Source organism: Anguilla rostrata, chromosome 8 (assembly GCF_018555375.3).
Source record: "Anguilla rostrata isolate EN2019 chromosome 8, ASM1855537v3, whole genome shotgun sequence".
Taxonomy (NCBI): Eukaryota; Metazoa; Chordata; class Actinopteri; order Anguilliformes; family Anguillidae; genus Anguilla; species Anguilla rostrata.
In genome coordinates, this window is record NC_057940.1 from 49,549,081 (window position 1) to 49,568,761 (window position 19,681).

The 19,681-nt window shown below is 49.5% G+C and overlaps 1 protein-coding gene across 1 annotated transcript in view; it reads left to right on the forward strand.

Moving 5' to 3' along the window:
• Positions 1–3,185: 3,185 nt before the first annotated feature.
• Positions 3,186–19,681, forward strand: part of smad10a (SMAD family member 10a) — a 30,604-nt gene continuing 14,108 nt past the window's right edge. The window contains 8 exon segments of the mRNA XM_064345616.1: positions 3,186–3,477; positions 10,817–11,057; positions 15,016–15,190; positions 16,378–16,401; positions 17,247–17,468; positions 18,817–18,900; positions 18,903–18,944; positions 18,947–19,003. Of these exon segments, the coding sequence (XP_064201686.1) occupies positions 10,821–11,057; positions 15,016–15,190; positions 16,378–16,401; positions 17,247–17,468; positions 18,817–18,900; positions 18,903–18,944; positions 18,947–19,003 (841 nt within the window). The 5' untranslated portion in view covers positions 3,186–3,477; positions 10,817–10,820.

Below are 19,681 nucleotides of genomic sequence, written 5' to 3' on the forward strand. Positions count from 1 at the left end.
GACACGTACTTGGAAGTCCTACCGGATAAGAACATTGCTAATTGCCTATGTGTAGATATAAAACGTAGTCTAAATAACAAACAGGCAAAGCCGCAATCAAAAGTGTAAGTAGGCTGTGAATTGAAAGGTAACCTCAGGCAACTTCTGAATTAGTCACAAAAATAAAACCCAGTGTTTACACCATTCAGATATGCCTTTCAAAGCCCGGAGCCGGGGAAGAAATTAAGGACAAGTGAACGCAATCCTTGCAGTGTGTTACCACAGCAGGTTCACTGGGATTCGACTGAAGGCTGCGATCGCTAAGATTTAGCGCGGAGGTTGGGGAGAAAGAAGAGAGAGAGCGCCTGCCAGCATGAGATGTATCTCAGGGGGACGAGCGAATGGCAGAGAAGAAGAAACTGAGAAACTAATAGACTGGGAGGAGGATAAATAAGCTGACAATAAACGACGGGAGCGGTTTCCGAGCAACTCAGAAGTCCGTGAGAGGGAAGAGAAACCGTATCGAACACACGGAGAAGACAAAAGGCAACTCTGAGCAAAAGGGGACGAGAATAAAGAACAGGTGAAGTATAAAAACCAGGAGGAATGAACAGAATTAGAAAAATAACCGAGTTGAGAATTGGCTGAAGGCCGAACGAGTTGATGGTTTGTGGTGCGGTTGTTCTGAAAAGGCATGTCTGTTACTGCATAAGGAGAAGAACCAAGAGCTTGACAAAGAATATGGTTCTGCAGGGAGATGGGCAAGGCGAGTCCCGGTTTTTGACAGGAAGTGAAAAGGTGAGACTGATCCAGAAAGTTCAAAGGTCAGTGAAGGGTGTTGAAAGAGTAGAGAGAAAAAACAGGCCCAGCTAAGAAGTTCAAGATGGTGGAAACCAAGGAGATGAATGATACACTCACCAAAATCCAAGAAGAGAATCAGATAGGCAGAAAAAAAACACTATTGATCAGCTACAGAAGTTATTGGTCTTCCATCGCCTGGGTTACATTTTGATTGGCGGGTGCTAGTCTCATCCATGGTTACTGTGGTTTCTACATCTTCCAGCATCCTGTCTAAATATGGGAAGTCTAATAATTACTTGCTAATTTACACACACACACACACACACACACACACATAAATCCTTGCATGAGATAATAGAACAAATGGTTTGTAACATTATTTTATGTGTATAAATAGTTAAACTGATTTTTTTTTTACATTCCCCACTGTTCAGTTGCAGTGGTCAGGCCAGTTATCAGGGAATTTAGAAGTTTGGGATTTGGAGATGCAGACACGAGTGCCTGGCTAAGAGTTTGCAATTAAATTGCTGGACACTTTTCAGACATCCCTGAACCCATCTGAGATGCAAGGGACACTGGCGGTCTGATGATGCATATCTAGGTTGCAGGAGCATTGTCCCGAGCCCTGGAGGGGTGTTGGGGCAGGGGGGGGGGGGGACCCAGGGTCTGCAAACTTGTGGTAAATATTATTGTCCCATCCTGGGAATAAAATATGATAATATAATTTTGTCCTGGGCCCAGGACTTTCACCCAGCAGCCCTACTAGGCTGACTAGGCTGTGATGGCATTCAGACTTCCACACTGGGAACAAGAGAAGTAGCTATTAGGAATTTATGCTTCTGTAAGACTAACATGCACAACCTTTGTCTCTGTAAGCTATTACTAAGTAATTTAAGCTGACTTTTAAAAATGTTAAAAGTCAATCCTGCTGTTCCAGGGTATTCATTTTCTTTGGCTCTCCTGGGCTCAGTGCATGACCCATAGAATGGGACTGTGTGTGCAGATGTGCTATATCTGCCCAGAATTACACTGAAATGCTAATTGGTCTGAATATTTTAACAGACATTACAGCTCTACGCTTTCAAAAAGGGTGTGATAATGTCCAACACACTTTTTGTGTTACTACTTTTGTGTTACTTTCAACACGCGTTGTGTGAAAGTTACTACTTGTGTGTTACGAATATACAATCTGTTATGTGTTACAAAGGGAGACTAAGCTGTGTTGAAAGTAACACAAAATGTGCTGTCCTAGACATGGAAGTCTGTTTTGAGAGTGAATTTAATGTTTTTTATACCTACACAATGTCCTGCAGCAAGTCTAAATCCTGACCTTTTTTCCTCTTTAAAAATAATTTATAGCAGTCTCACCTTAAACCTGGTTTTGACCATTTTTATTTTTTACCAAATAATTGTCCATTATTAGAAAATCTGAGTCATCGGATTCATCATCAGGAAGAAAATTATGTCAGAATTATGGTCCGACTGAATAATGCTGTCTTCTTGAGATTTTCATAAACAATGTCTGGGTTTGATTTGCCAGTTCAACATACACTTAAAACATCTGTATATATCTATATATTACATACATACATACATACATACATACATACATACATACACACACACAAACACATATTGTTTTGTATCACTCAAAAAGCACTTACTGTCCTGATTTCCACCGTGATCCTCAGAGAAAACTATAAAATGCCAAAAATGCTAGAAATATGTCCTATTTAAATGCCAAAAGGCAATTATACCTAAACAAAAAGGTAATTCATTTGTTTCAAAACTTGGAATCTGACTAAATCTAGATCAATCTATGATTACCTATGTAATCAATATGAATCTTTCTTTTTTTTTTTTGAGTTCATTATGTTGTGTGTGAAAAGTCCATCATAACTAATGATTTCAAAATTTATGTTAGGAAAACCAAACAGTTATTTATTTGAACCTGTACTCCTAAAAAATATTAACTGTGGTTTAATAAGGGCTCGCTCTCCTCCCGCGCGCATGGCACAATGACCTGAATTTTGGACGATAGGATCCTATTTTAATGTGTTCATTCTTGCAGCTTCAAGTACAGACTTGTGAGACTTATTGCAATCTTATTGTTTGTGACAAAAAGAAACCTTCGATCGAAGATCAGAAGACAGTTAAGCGGAGAAGGGGTAGTAAACTACGATACAAGGATTCCCCCAGCTCAAACTCGTCACAGTTTTAGTCAACGGTAGCTAGTGTGGAAGAAGAGTGGAGCGGGGGGAGCGGATGGCGGGGGGTGAAGTAAGCTCGGCGGCGCCACCTTAAAAAAACAGCCGCGCCGACCTGTCAATCTCGATGCGACCCAGACAGACCTCAGCCCGGAGGCCAGCCGTGAGAGTCGCGTCATCATTGGCTGAGGGCCGCTGTCCCTGTGAAACGGGCGCCTCCATTGGCTGGGGCTCGCTGAGACACTCACGCGCACAATGTCTCTCCTCTTTTGTTATTGTAGCGAGCGCGAGGAGAGGCTTCGGGAGAGCAGCAGGATGCGCGAGCGGAGACAGAGAGGCTGATAGACTGATATCGACTGTGATAGAGACAGAGTCAGACAGAACCGGAGAGAGGGGGAAGGGGGAAGGGATTTCGGAATACTTCTTCATTAGCCCCCCCAACCCCTTGAAAAGAGAACCTCTACTTATTTGTCTGCTGTCCTGTGGATGAGTAAGTACGGTTCATCTATTCTCTTCTATAAGGGGCTGATTTCCCCCGTCTGGCGAAAGGACAGTCGTTGTAGCTGCGTGCTTTTCTCGCTAGCTCGCTAGTAGACCAAATAAGAGACAGGAGACCCCCCTCCTTTCCCTCCGTCATTCCCCACTCCAGACTAGCTAGCTCTATCAACAGACAGACGTCGGAGGTGTGGATGTCTAGCTGCATTTCAGATAACCAACCAGCAACTTAGGAAACGTTACATTCATATGATTTAATTCTCCTGTTGTGATTTTTTCATCGACGAAACGGGCTTGCTCAGTATTTCAGCACGGTAGCTTGAATAGATATGTAGACTAGCTGGTTACTTTGTTAGATCACTAGTTTTTGTCTAACGTTGTAGCATACTCAGAAGTGACAGGGTCAAATGACGTGATATTACCAATTATGGTGTTGGTTGTATCTGCGTGTTTAGTAGACAGCTAAGTTAGGTAACAAGCGAAATAACAATGGCTGTTTAATAATATTAACCATAATATTATTGTGATTGTTGTTGTTGTTAAACAATGTAGATAATTGACTTAATGCCTTAACTGGTCAGCTACAGTATTTAGACCGGTAGAGTGGAGTGTCTGTATTCACTCAGAGCGACAGTACAGTGGCTGGTATAACAGTTTCATGTTCTTGTCAGTTTAATTAGCGGACTAATTATAATGATAATATACTGCAGTTCAAGTATTGAAAATCGGCAGAATATTGTAACTGGTACTGTTTATATCATGCATGATTCTTCACTTTCATGTACCGTGGTAAACAGTTACCATGGTAAAAGGATGCACACCTGTCAGCCCTCTCCTGCAATCGGCAGGGTCACGTATTCAGAAACTATTCAATGCACTATGTCACCGTATTAACGGAACGCCATAGGCATAGGCATTATAACAACCATTGCATTTTCTCACACAGTTCTGCAGTTAGGGTGGGAGTGGGGTGTGGGTGTGGGTGTTCTCCTCCATATTTTTAAAAATCTTTTCACTTGCACAGTCGCGCACTCTGTGACCTGGCTTCTTGAACCGGTTCCCTGTTGCAGTTCCCCGTTGGCTACGGGATTGCTGCCATGCGTCAGTCGTTCTTTCCATACCCAATCAACCGGAGGCTCCATCTGTTCTCTTCTCTTCTCTTCCTTGGGTTCTTCTGTTTCTGCACCTCTGTTCGTCCTCTCCGTTCCCCCCCACCCCCTCTGCGGTGCAGTGAACTCCTCTCCAGTGTCAGGGTCGAAGGTCGCCTCATTTGCCCTTCCATATTCTCTCCTGCTAGCCAGGCCAAGTTTAGGGCTCTCAGTTTGCTTTTTGAATTTAATCATTCTAATAGCCCCTGTCATTTCTTTACCCCGGTTATCCACGTCTCTCCACTCCATATCGGTTGTTCCCCTCCTCTTGTTTATTAACTTGAATTGCTTTTGAAGCTCTTGCATGCGTCTCAGGTGTGCTATCGTTTCAACTCGCACTGGACGTCCGCTGAGATTTTACTCAGCTTCTTGCCCAGGGTTTTCTTTCATAGGCTGTTTTATATTTGTGTAATATTTGCCTCACATCCCCGGGCAAATTACACGATAACAATAATCGCCATCGTCATCATCTTTGCCCTCATCATCATCGTAAAACATACAGGCTGAACATTATTAATTCATGGTCGGGGATGTTAAAGCTCGGGCGAAATACCAGAAGTGATGACGGAGACAGTCCTATCGCCGCGGAGACGGCGTTCCCGCTCTCGGCCGCCTCAGGAGGAGGAGGGGGGCCGGATGTCGGCGCTCTGACCGGGACCCGCGCGGGGGCCCCAGCGACGCAGTGTCCGGGGCTCCCTTCCCTCCCCTCCCCTCTGCCTCCCAACCTGAGGAGGCTCCGGCCGGTAACCGGGGTTTCCGGGGGGCGGGTCCCGGTACAGAACTCCCGGCGCCACGGCACCTCTCTGGACTGCATTTGGACTGCATTTTTATACAGCGCTTTTACCCAAAGCGCTTTACAATTGATGCCTCACATTCGCCAGAGCAATTAGGGGTTAGGTGTCTTGCTCAGGGACACTTCGACATGCCCCGGGCGGGGGGATCGAACCGGCAACCCTCCGACTGTCAGACAAACCGCTTTTACCTCCTGAGCTATGTCGCCCCCCGTTCTTGGGCCACGCCCCTTTTTCCGACAACGCACCAATCCGGAACGGTCGGCCTTGGGCGACGGAGGGACGGAACCTTCGACATTTAGAATGTGGATGGAGGGCCTACTTCTGGTGAGCTGGAAGAACCTGTGCGGTCACTCCGAGCAGGAGACGAGCACTTCCTCATTTATAATCGTACAGTTTGTGTTCTTATCCTGCTCCTTCCTGCAGCTGTGCATTACGTGCATACAGTCGTGATAACAATGACTTTATTTATACAGCACTTTTCATTCAATGGTTTGCAGCCCAAAGTGCTTCTCAGAAGAGCATTTGCTGTACGAAATGGAAATAATAATAAAAGTTACATCGACATGGCTGAATGTTTTACAAAAGCAGGTCTAACTAAGTGCAGTCATTTTTATCGACGGCACAGTGGCAGTGCCGCACCTCAGGGGTTTCAATCTGTAACCTCTGGGTCACGAGACCGGTTTGTCGACGGCCTGGGTTTTGGGTGGAGCCGCCGAGCCGCCCCGCCCCGCCCCCTGGCGGTCTTGGCCTGCCCAACTGCTGACGGCGTTTCCTGTGCGTCCGTGACCCCTCGTCTGTTCACCCGATGCCTCGACCTCCTCGTCCGCTAGTCCGGTCTCTTCCATTAAAGCGCGTAATGGATTTCGAATAGTGTTCAGAACTAACCCCCCCCCCTCCACTGGCCAGCCTGCGCGGTACCCTATAGAAAAGGCTCCTGTACCTTCCCACTCAGCCCGGGCTTTGTGATGTCATCGCAGTCGCCGCTGCCTGTCTCTGCGCATTAAGCACGTTTCGGCCTGCGTTCTTACCAGGTGCTCGTTATCGTGCTGTAGAAACTTCTCTCTCTCTCCCCCTTTTTCCTCCCCTTTCCTACCACTCACTCTGTCCCCCCTCATCCTCGCTTCTTCTCTTTCACCCTTGTGTGTGTGTGTGTGTGTGTGTGTGTGTTTGTTCGTTGCCATCCGTACCGTGGGCCTTTGCTGTGGCGGTGAAAGGGCTGCGACCTCCGTACTCCCGGCGTCAGTCTTTATGGTGTGAGGTCACAAATATGCGATTAGAATGTTCTTAACCGAACATTCTAATGCTGATAGAGTTCTAGAACACTGGCTTAGAATTTTGAAAAAGCATTCCCAAAACAAAAAAACAACCTACTCTTCAAAGGGCTGACTGTCCCCCTTCTCTTAAAGCAGGAGCGAACAACTCCGTTCCTGGAGGGTTAGTGTCTGCCTGCTGGTTTTTGTTCCAACCAGGTACCTCAGTTTTAGTTTTCTAGTTTAGTTTTCAGATCTATGAACTATGCAGTTTAACTCCTGTGCTTGACCACAGCAAGATCTTTAGGAGACCATGCAGCTGTAGCTGGTGCTTGTGCAAATGTCAGATCAAGATGTGATCGAGACAATTAAATAATTAAGAGCAGAAGCTGCCACAAAATCCTGAAATGGATCGGGCCTTGTCGTGCACCCGTGAGTTAGAGGCTGATATTTTTCACTGCTTGGGAATTTCGCATTGCGCTGTCCTAAAATCATTCACAGTTATTCTCATAATTATAACAACAATATCATCTTGCCCTATACTTCAGTCCCTCTTTCTCCCTTACAGTGAGATATTTGGGTTAATCACTTCTTCCTTGAACTGTAGGCCAGTCAGAACGCAGTGAATTCTGTTCGCTTGCATTCAGGCCCCGCATTCATAGAAGCTGATCTAGGATCAGTTTTGAGTTTTAGCTCACAATGGAGTTAAACTCATTTTTGGCGTGGTCTACTCGTCCTCTACATATTTTCCGGAGGTTAACGGTAAACGTTCACGACGAGCAGCAATCGGATGTGCTCTCGAGCAAGGACTGGAAAATGTGAATGAATGCATAACTCATATTGAGAGCAAAGGTGAGGACAGTAGTAACGGAAGCTACACCAGTTATTGTTCCTCTCGTAATGATAACAAGAGCGTTAAGAACACTAACACAAGGTTTAATTCATGCAGTGTTCACCTGGCTCTGTCTCTCAGCCTTCGATGGTCGTTTGTTCGGTGTTGGGGGGTTGCCAGAAACATAAGGCTATTCTCGACCCTCCTGAAGGAGGAGGTTTTGTGTGATTAAAGAATGCAGAGATAGGAATGCATCTTTTCACGCTTTGCCAAAAGATCCAAGTCTCCGAAAGGTCTGGATGCATTGTCATCTTTGAGGCTGGGCCTGGTTGCTCTCTGTCTCTCTACGAACCTGTCCGTTCCCCTTTCCCAAGCCTGCAGATCCAACCCTCTCTCTCTCTCTCTTACCTGTGTCTGTCTCACTCAGACGCCATGTTTGTGTTCACCAGCCTCTCTCTCTCTCTCTTTCGCTCTCACTCAAACGGCATGTTTGTGTTCACCAGTCTCTCTCTGTCTCTCACTCAAATGACATGTTTGTGTTCTCCAGTCTCTCTCTCTCTCTCTCTCTCTGTCACTGAAACGCCATGTTTGTGTTCACCTGTCTCTCTGCTGTGGTAACTCTTCTTGCATACAGCATCTGCTGCTCTCTCTGCCGATCCCTCTCTCTCTCCCTCTGTCTCCCGCTCACATTATCTGCTGTTTGAACGCCCCTCTCTCCCCCTCTCTGTGTTATTTTAACCCCTCTCTGAGAGCAGTAGGTCTCTCTCTCTTTCTCTTTCTGTCTCTGTCCATTGTTAACACATCTCTCTTTCTGTTTCTGTCTCAGCACACACTTCTCGTCCTCTCTGTGCTGCTTTACCCCTGTCTCTCTCTCTCTCTCTCTCCGTCTCTCTTCCTCTGTCCCCTCTCTCTCCCTCCCTCTCCCTCTCTTTCAGCACAGTAGGGTTAGGTACTGAAATCCAGTACCACTATGCCACTGGTTCCCATTCGACCGGTACTTACTGGACTGAATCACAACGCATATTTCAGTACCACGCGCTTTTCGCTATCTAACGTTACCCTCGCTCTGCTGACTCAGTCAGTGACAGCAGGTACCGTTAGCAAGCTAGTGTACGTTAAACACGGCCAAAATAGCCAAAAGTGGAATGGTATAAATGAAATGTTTAAAGTATAATTTAGTGAAGTTCAGTTTTCTTTGCCTTTGAAATTAAAAAGACATTCTTTAATGTGCTCAGTTTGAACAAAAGACATGGGAGTCTTTTTGGTTCTAGGCACTGTGCTGTTGCAGTAAAAAAAAAAGGCCAATAGGATGCTGGGATATATTTACAAAAGTATCGAGTATAAATCCAAAGATCAATGTTATACTTCTACAATACATTTGTTTGACCACACTTAGAATATTATACACAGTTCTGGGGACTGTACTACAAGAAAGACATAGAGGCTCTGGAAAAGGTTCAAAGAAGGGCAACCAAATTGATTCCTGTTATGAAAGATAAAAGCTATGATTAAGATGCTTAATCTCTTCAAGCGTAGTAAAAGGAGACTCAGGGGTGATTTGTACAAGGCTTTTAAATTAATAAAGGGGATTAACAAATTGAACTACAAGAGATTCTTCAGGTTGAGTTCTGTTAGTAGAATGAGGGGGCAAATGGAAATTAGTAAAAGGTTCTTTTTTGCACATTTGACATTAGGAAGCATTTTTTCACGCAGAGAGAATAGTCACTGTGTGAAACAGCCTGCCAGGTCACGTAGTTGAGGCAGAAACTCTAGGGGTATTCAAGACCAGGCTTGATACAGTGTTAGATACTATCTAGCCTGTAGGTAATCTTAGGTACAATTTAGTTTAAAAAATCGCGAGCATTTTTGGGCTGAGTGACCTGTTCTTGTTGTTGTGTTATGCTATGTTACGTTACATTGATTTCATCATTTGCTTTTTTTAAAAGAAGGTTTCAGCACCTTTTAGGCACAGGTACATGTAGGCACAGGTACCATTTTAAAAGTTTTGTTTTTGAGTCGGGATTGGCAAAAATGTTAACGATACCCATCCCTACAGCACAGTAGTAACTCTCTCACCACAGTAACCTCTCTCTCTGTCTCCCTCTCACCCTAGTACATCCCCTCACTCTCTCTCTCCATCTCTCTCAGCACAGTAGTAACCATCCCTCTCTCCACAGTAACCCCTCTCTCTCCCTCACTCTTTCCTCTCTCACTCCATCTCTCTCAGCACAGTAGTAACCATCCCTCTCTCCACAGTAACCCCTCTCTCTCCCTCACTCTCTCTCTCTCTCTCTCTCTCTCTCTCAGCACAGTAGTAACCATCCCTCTCTCCACAGTAACCCCTCTCTCTCCATCTCTCTCAGCACAGTAGTAACCATCCCTCTCTCCACAGTAATCCCCCTCTCTCCCTCTACTCTTTCTCTCTCTCTCTCTCTCTCTCTCTCAGCACAGTAGTAACCATCCCTCTCTCCACAGTAACCCCCCCCCCCCACCGCAACACAGTAAAGTAGGCAGTGTACTTCGTACGAAGTTGAACATTTTGAGCAAAACGAAGCAATCAGAACAACTGACGAACAAAAAGACGCAGTGTTGTGTGTTCGTATGGTGCAGTGTGAGACGGCCTCCAGGGAGAACTTTTCGAAAAGTTCTCTTGTTCTCCGACCTCCCCCTCTCAGCTGTTGGTCCAAATATCACAGTTGGTTACGTCACGGTTGAGAGTTCAGAGGGCTGAATTCACATGGTAGTGTACGGAGAGTCAACGCCAGTCTCTCTTTTGTAGAGATGGGAATTCTGTGAGTTCGCGCATGTTTGATGAATGGTGCTACTCGTTTCAGCAAGTCATCAAAACGCCTAGCACACATTCGGAAATAAGAGAAAGTGGACCCCCTCGTCTAAACTCGCATTTGCCGAATGTACAGACAAAACATCTCCATTCTCCGTCCTACTCTGATTTAGAGGGTGAACGTACCATCTTCTTCACCTTTTTTCTTCTTCTGCATAGCTAGATAAACTAAAGCCACTTTAAACTTTTTGTTTTGTGTTGTGATCTCGCGTAGCCCTTCTCTTTATACATCCATGGCATAGCCGCGAGTCTGGGTGAGATTCCAGCCCCGGTTAATAGCTGCCTCGTAATTATTCACGCCCCAGCGGCGTAGAGTGACTTTAAACAGTGCGGTGTTCTCACTGAGTATACCGACAACAGTGTTCTTGGACACGTTCGCCGGTGGTTCTCAATCCTGAAGTTCTTTCTTCTTACTGAGTATACTGCCAGCTTATAGCCCAACCCATCTCTCTCCCCCCCCCCCCCCAGCAGGATGTCGGTGAACCCCCCCAGCAGTAATGACGCCTGCCTCAGCATCGTGCACAGCCTGATGTGCCACCGGCAGGGCGGGGAGAACGAGGGCTTCGCCAAGCGCGCCATCGAGAGCCTGGTGAAGAAGCTGAAGGAGAAGAAGGACGAGCTGGACTCGCTCATCACCGCCATCACCACCAACGGCGTGCACCCCAGCAAGTGCGTCACCATCCAGAGGACCCTGGACGGCCGGCTGCAGGTCTGACGCGCCTTCCGCCTGCCGGAAGCTTCCGGAACCGCGCCTCGGGGGCGGCCCCCGGGATTGGAGTGTGTCGTGATGTTCTGGTTGTTGGCGCACGGTGTGGCAGTAACCAGCCGTCAGTGGCCATCTTTGGTTTGGGACCTCTGAGATGCGCAGTGGGACTGTGACTGACTGACTCCCTCGCTGACCGACTGACTGACTCCCCGACTGACTGACTGACTCCCAGACTGACAGACAGACTGGATGACTGACTGACTGACTGACTGACTGACTGCACCTGGCTGAGTGATTGAATGACCGACTGACTGACTCTCTGACTGACTGACTGACTGACTGTGACTGACTGGCAGTCCGACTGAAAATCTGTGACTGACTGATTGCCTGGCTGACAGACAGTCTGACTGACTGACTGACTCTGACTGACTGTGACTGCCTGGCATTCCAACTCAAAATATGTGACTGACTGTCTGACTGACTGACTCTCCTACTGATCGTAACTAATAATTTACCAGTTAACTGAGTAATTAGTAATTTACTAATAAAGTCAAACTTGTATATTTACTTGTTTACTGATGAATAGCTTTTAACTGCTGTACTGCATTAGTACACTTGCTACATAACACACACACACACACCTGCACACACACATACACACACTATTGGCAGATGATTGACAGGTACTGTTGCTAAGGCGGAGAAAGGTTAGGCATGGTGACGTGCTTTGGGACTGATAGACCAGAGAGGCTGGCCCTGCTCACAGTGTGCTTAAAGGCACACCAGCAGTTACACACAGGTACAGTTACTCAGACCTTGTACAGGTAAGACTGGGATCACTGCAGTTTGGCTGGAGGTAGCCGCTCACGAGCAGCATGAATGAAGTGGGGGAATATGAGAGAGAGAGGGATGGAGGGAGTTCCCTGCCCCTCCCCTCCCCCCAGCTTTTGGAGAGAAAGAGAAAGAGAGGGGGGGGGGGAGGAGGGGAGGAGGGGGCAGTGAGGGTTGTTTTGTCTGAGACACAGGAAAGGGGCAGGGTTAAGTTAAGCCTGTCTGTCTGTGTGTGTGTGGGTGTGTGTGTGTGTGTGTGTGTGTGTGTGTGTGTGTGTGTGTGTGTGTGTGTGCGTTTGTGTGTGTGTGTGTGTGTGTGAGTGTATGTGTGTGTGTGTAAGTGTATGTGGGGCTTATGTGTGTGTGCGTGTGTGTGAGAAAGAGAGTGTTTTTGTGCGTGTGTGTGTGTGTGTGCGCGTGGGGCGTATGTGTATATGTGTGTGGGGCGTGTGTGTCTGTGTGCGTGCGTGTGTGTGGGGCGTGTGTGTTTGTGTGCATGGGGCATGTGTGTGTGTCTCTGTGGCGTGTGTGTGTGTGCGTGCGCGTGCGCGTGTGTGTGGGGGCAGTTTGCGTGGGTGTGACTTAGTGAGTGAGTGAGTGAATGTACGTGTGTGAGGAACTCTGAGTCAGCGCATATTTGTGTGTGTGGGGCGTGTGTGTGTGTGTTGTGTGTGTGTGGGGGGGGGGCGTGTGTGTGTGAGTGTGTGTGTGTGGGGGGGGGCGTGTGTGTGTGGGCGTACACATCTAACCAAGATTTTGACAGTGAGAAACAGATGATTATTTCCTTGGCAGGCACATGTGTAGATATACATATACGCGTACATACCAGCGTTGTTTCACGCCAAACTGTTGTCATGTAGCAGCATATGCTACACATTATTTTCATAAGTGAGACCGACACAGAGACCTGGCACGCGGCAGTATGTTACTGTGTTTCCCTGGGTGTGATTCTAATTTGAGTGTTTGTGAGACTGAGCAGAGATCCGAACCTCTGCGTTGGTAATTGAAAGTGTTTGCTGCTATGTGACATCATGTATGTTTCACTGTGTGTGTCTGTGTGGGTGTGTGTGTGTGTGTGAATGTGTGTGCGCGTGTGTGTGTTTGTGTGTATGTGTGTAGGTGTGTGTGTGTGCGTGCATGTATGTTTCACTGTGTGTGTGTGTTTGTGTGTGGGTGTGTGAGTGTGTGCATGTGTGTGTGTGTGTGTGTGTGTGTGTGTGTGTGTGTGTGTGTGTGTGTGTGTGTGTTATGAATAACTGGGTGTCTGAATGGATGTGGGACTCTTTCCCTCTCCCTCTCCCTAGAAGGTCAGTTCTGCTAGGCGAAGGTTTTCAAACTGTGAAACAAAAAAATAGACATAAAAATGAAAAGAAAGAAGAAAAGAAAATAACCATCCTCCTAGGTTTGGGGTCCTGAGCCGCCAGCCAAATAAACGAGGACAAAGGCGCCTGTTTTCTGGGCTCAGTCCGGGTCGGATCCGTCCTTTACAGCCTCAGTGGGGACCTTGCGGGCGACCTCTGGATCCGCCGAAGCGTATTCATAATTAAACAGGGTCTGCGCTGTGCTGCGCAGAGCCACAGCCTGCGCAGAGCCACAGCCTGCGCAGAGCCACAACCTGCGTAGAGCCACAACCTGCGCAGAGCCACAGCCTGCGCACAGCCAGAACCTGCCTTTCCAAAGACGGGCGGCAGAAAGCAGACGCCGAAATCCAGAAATGTGAAAAGAGAGAGAGCGCGTGAGAGCCGGGATGACACACGCCGAGTTATTTTTGGGGGGGGAAGGGAAGTTACTATTTATTATTTTTTTTTCTTGGAGCGACGTGATTGGGCGCCCGCGTGGGTCGCTGGCCCCGCCCACGCCGAAGACAGGCGGGGGGGGGGGGGAGAGAGACGTGCGGGACGGCTCGCGGCGTTCTGTCCCCCCCCCCTCGCGGACTCCGCCGGGTTTCATTACACACAGATCCTGAACGCCCCCCTCGTTCTCCTCCGTGCTCTTGTCCTGGTTCCTGAATTTTGTTTTTGGAACCGCTCGCCCCTGAATTGTTTTTCTCCAGATTTAATGTCCCCCCCCCCCCCGTCTCTCGCTTCAACTTTTCCCCTTTCTCTCCATCCGCCTCATCCCGTGTCCCTCAGAGCGTCTCTGACCCCCCCAGCCCCCACCCCCTCCGTCCCGCTCGCTCGTACACCCTCCTCACCCCCCGTGGAAGGTCAGAGAAGGTGAGGCATGATGACTTGACTCAGCAGTATGGCTCCAGTGTGCCTGGGCGGATTGCATTAACCCCCCCCCCCCCCCCAGCCCCCACTTCCCCCCCTCCCAGCCCCCACTCTCCCTCCCCTCCCCTCCCCTCCCCCTCTTCCTTTCCCCCCTCTCTATCGCCCTCTACTGTCCCCTCGCTGAACGCGGCCGAGGTCGTTCCTGGCCCCCGTTTCCCAGGGATCAGTGCTGCGAGCGGCTAGCGCTAGCGGCGGTCGCTCAGCGCGGCGGCTCGTCGTCATGGCTGCGTCAGTCGGTGTGAAATGGAATGTCGCACGCTGTCAGTGTTCCGCCGCTGTCTCCGCTGTCCCGGCCGTGATGTCAGCGCTCCACATTCACACCTCCCCCCCCCCCCCCCGTCACAGGGAGGAGCAGCATCCTTGGGTTATCCACGGCCACGGTTACACGCACACACACACGCGCACGCACACACACACACGCACGCACACACGCGAAAGTGTGCACACACGTACACACACAGACATGGCACATACACATGCATTCCCACACACACACACGCACACACACACTGTGGTACGTGTTAACCCATCTCAGTGTTGTTGATCATCTTGGATGAAAGCGTGTTGTGAAAATGTTTAATAATGAGAGCTGTCTCTCTCTCTCCCTCTCTCCTCTCTCCTCTGTCCTCTCTCTTCTCTCTTCCTCTCTGTTTCTCTCTCGCTCTCTCTCCTCTCTCTCTCTTCTCCCCCGCTCTCTCCTCTCTCCTCTCTCTCTCTCTCTCCCTCTCTCCTCTCTCTCTCTCGCTCTCTCTCTCTCTCCCTCTCTCCCCTCTCTCCTCTGTCCTCTCTGTTCTCTTCTCTCTCCCTCTCTCTCTCTCTCTCTCTCTCTCTCTCTCCTCACCCTGGGGCTGCTGTAGGTGGCCGGGCGGAAGGGGTTCCCCCATGTGATCTACGCCCGTCTCTGGCGGTGGCCCGACCTGCACAAGAACGAGCTGAAGCACGTCAAGTTCTGCCAGTTCGCCTTCGACCTCAAATACGACAACGTCTGCGTCAACCCTTACCACTATGAGAGGGTGGTGTCGCCTGGCATCGGTACATATGCGTACACGTGCGCGCACGCACGCACACACACACACACACATGCACACACACACACACACACACACACACCCACCCTCACACACACACACACGCACTCCCACCCTTACACACACACACCCAATCTCACACATGCAGACACACACACACACATGCACACACACACACACTCCCACCCTTACACACACACACCCAATCTCACACATGCACACACACACACACATGCACACACACACACACACACACACACAAACATACACACACACACACACACACACACACACACCTCCATCCTCACACACACACGCCCGATCTCACACATGCAGACACACACACACACATGCACACACACACACACACACACACACACGCACTCCCACCCTCACACACACACACACACACACCACTCCCACCCTCACACACACACACACACACATATACATGCACTCGCACACACACACACACACACACACACACTCCATCCTCACACACACACGCCCAATCTCACACATGCAGACACACACACACACACACACACACATATACATACACACACACACTCCCACCCTCACACACACACGCCCAATCTCACACATGCAGGCACACACACATGCACGCGCGCACACACACACACACACACACACACACTCCCACCCTCACACACACACACACGCACACACACACACACACACTCCCACCCTTACACACACACACCCAATCTCACACATGCAGGCACACACACATACACGCACGCGCGCACACACACACACACACACACACACTCACACACACACACACATACACTCGCAAACACACACATAGCAGCAGTAGCAGCACACACTTTCACACATTGACCAACGGAGATTCAGATCTCTGCTTTATACTGCACATATGCAAATACACAGACTAAGTACCCCAGTTCTATATATATTAAGCATTAGTGGTTACAGTGTTTAATAATGATCTCATTTGAGTCAAGATACAGATAAATCCAGCTAACAATCTGCCTTTCACTCTCTCCTCCCACTCCTTTGCCCTCTCTATCTCTTTCTGTTCCCCTTTCTCACTCCCCCCCTCGCTTTCTCTCTTCTTTTACTGTCTTCCCTGGCCCTTCCCTCGTTCTTCTTCCTTCCTTTCTTCCCTCTCCTCCTCCTCTCCCTCTCTCTGTCCCTCGTTTTCAGTGGGCCTCAGTCTGCAGAACACCGGTGAGTTCCCTCGCTTTTCTCCCAGTCACCGTCCAGCTCGTCCGCTTCGTTTCAGACACGTTTTTCTTTTTCCCACAGATTGTTTTTTTTTCTGATTTTCTGATTTTTTCTGATTTGGAACAATTAATGTTTGTAGGCCCAGCTACACTACGTGGCCAAATGTATGCGGACACCTGGCATGCAACATCTTATTCAAAATTATGGGCATTAATATGGAGTTGGTCCACCCGTTGCTGCTATAACAACCTCCACTCTTCTGGGAAGGCTTTATACTAGATGTTGAACCGTTGTTGCATGGAAGGCTTGATGTTGATGTTGGATATTAGATGTGGAGCATTGCTTCAGGGATTGGCTTCCGTTCAGCCAGAAGAGCATTAGTGAGGTCGGGCACTGATTGGGCGATTAGGCCTGGCTCACAGTTGGCTTTCCAATTGATGCCAAAGGTGTTGGGTTGGGTTGAGGTCAGGGCCAGTCAAGTTCTTCCGCACCATTTGCGACAAAACCATTTCTGTATGGACCTTGCTGTGTGCCCGGGGGCATTGTCATTCTGAAACAGGAAAGGGCCTTCCCCAAACTGTTGGGGAAGCACAGAATCATCCAGAATGTGATTGTATGCAGCAGCATTAAGATTAGCCTTCACTGGAACTAAGGGGCCTAGCCCAAACCATGAGAAACAGCCCCAGACCAAGGGGCGTCCAGATACTTTTGGTCATGTAGTGTGTGACTGCGTCAGGTGAGGTGTGTGTTAATGCTGATGTTTTCTCCCCCCCCGCCCCCCCACACAACCACACACGTGCACACGCACACTCACACACACACACACACGCACACACACACACACACAGGACCCCCAGGGCGGCTGATCAAGGAGGAGTTCATCCATGACTGCATTCAGATGGACGGGGGTCCACCGGGGATGGCGCCGCAGCCCGACCACCAGGGGGCGCTGAAGCTCCCCCCGCCAGAGCACTACGGCCAGCCCCTCCCCCCGCTGCAGCTGCCGTCCGAGCCCCCCCGTGCCCCCCCGCCCGTCACCCTCTATCCCAACATGCCCCTCTCCCCCCCAGGTGAGTAACCCCGCCCCCACCCTCTATCCCAACTGCCCCTCTCCCCCCCAGGTGAGTAACCCGCCCCCACCCTCTATCCCAACATGCCCCTCTCCCCCCCATGTGAGCAACCACGCCCCACCCTCTATCCCAACATGCCCCTCTCCCCCCAGGTGAGAACCCGCCCCCACCTCTATCCCAACATGCCCCTCTCCCCCAGGTGAGTACCATGCCCCCACCCTCTATCCAGCATGCCCCTCTCCCCCCAGGTGAGCAACCATGCCCCCACCTCTATCCCAACATGCCCCTCTCCCCCCAGGTGAGTAACCATGCCCCCACCCTCTATCCCAACATGCCCCTCTCCCCCAGGTGAGCAACCACACCCCCACCCTCTATCCCAACATGCCCCTCTCCCCCCATTGAGCAACCATGCCCCACCCTCTATCCCAGCATGCCCTCTCCCCCATGTGAGCAACCATGCCCCCACCCTCTATCCCAACATGCCCTCTCCCCAGGTGAGTAACCCGCCCCCACCCTCTATCCCAACATGCCCCTCTCCCCCAGGTGAGTAACCCCGCCCCCACCCTCTATCCCAACATGCCCCTCTCCCCCCATGTGAGCAACCACGCCCCCACCCTCTATCCCAACGTGCCCCTCTCCCCCCAGGTGAGTAACCCCGCCCCACCCTCTATCCCAGCATGCCCTCTCCCCAGGTGAGTAACCCGCCCCCACCCTCTATCCCAACATGCCCCTCTCCCCCCATGTGAGCAACCATGCCCCCACCCTCTATCCAGCATGCCCCTCTCCCCCCATGTGAGCAACCACGCCCCACCCTCTATCCCAACATGCCCTCTCCCCCCATGTGAGCAACCATGCCCCACCCTCTATCCCAACATGCCCCTCTCCCCCCCATGTGAGCAACCACGCCCCCACCCTCTATCCCAGCATGCCCCTCTCCCCCAGGTGAGTAACCCCGCCCCCACCCTTAATCCATTTTGTCTTTCTTTTGCAAGTGCAGCCATTGTCTGGGAGTTTTCAAGACCAGGCTTGATACCGGCTAGGCACTGTGTCTGGTTTGTAGGCATTGTTGGACTGAATGGCCTGTTCTCAGTGTTATTTTATGTTGTGTTATGTTATGTTATATAGTACATAATCAGGGATTTGTGCGATAGCGCTCTGTTTATTATCAAATAAAACTGATCCATCAATTTCATTTAGTCATTCCAGGAAATGAATTGAAATTTTATTCATGATGAGAATAAATGGTTGGTGTTTGGAATTGTGGTTGAAAGAGCTGATTCTGTTAGAGTTGCATTCTGAAGCTGATTCTATACCTTCTCTTCCCCCTCCCCCCCTCCCCAAATCAAAGCCTCCAACTCCATGATGTCCATGCAGGGGGGTCACAGCGAGGGGCTGCTGCAGATCGCCTCCCCCCAGGGTCAGGTCATGGCCCCCACGCCCCTCCCACCACCCCCACCCACGGCCCCCCCAGCCCCCGCCCTCCCAGAACGGCTATGGCACCCCCAAACACTCTCAGCCCCAGGGAGCTTTCCACAGTGAGTACCCGCCAACGCTGCCGTGCTGGGTTGCCTGTTAACACCAACGTAGCGTCCTCATTTTCAATGTGCAGCGCGGCCAGATAACACCAATCTAGCTCCCCATCTTCTGTTTTCAGGGTTGCCAGCTGACACCAACTTATCCCCCAAATCTTTAATGTGCAGGGTTGCCAGTTAACACCAACATGTCCCCATATCTTCAATGTGTAGGGTTGCCAGTTAATACCAACCTACTCCCCCAATCTTCAATGTGCAGGGTTACCTGTTAAAACTAACTTAGTCACCCCATTTCCAGTGCCCAGGATTTCCTGTTGACACCAAACTTCCTCCCCATCTTCAATGCTCAGTTTCCTGTTGACACCACCTTATGTCCTCAATTTTCAATGTGCGGGGTTGCCAGTTATCACAAACTTAGTTATCACAAACTTATCCCCCAAATCTTCAAGGTTTGCGGTTGCCAGATAACCAAAGCCTTCTACCTCGTCTTCAATGTGCAGGGTTGCCAGTTAACACCAATTTATCCTCCCTATCTTCAGTTGACTCACACACAAATTTTCTAGGCTTTTCAGTCCCATACACCCTTTAAAACCTCCCATATGGCATTGCGTCTGATACATATACAACACTGAAAATGTATCCCATACATCTTTCACAAACCTCTACATTTGGGAGGAAACC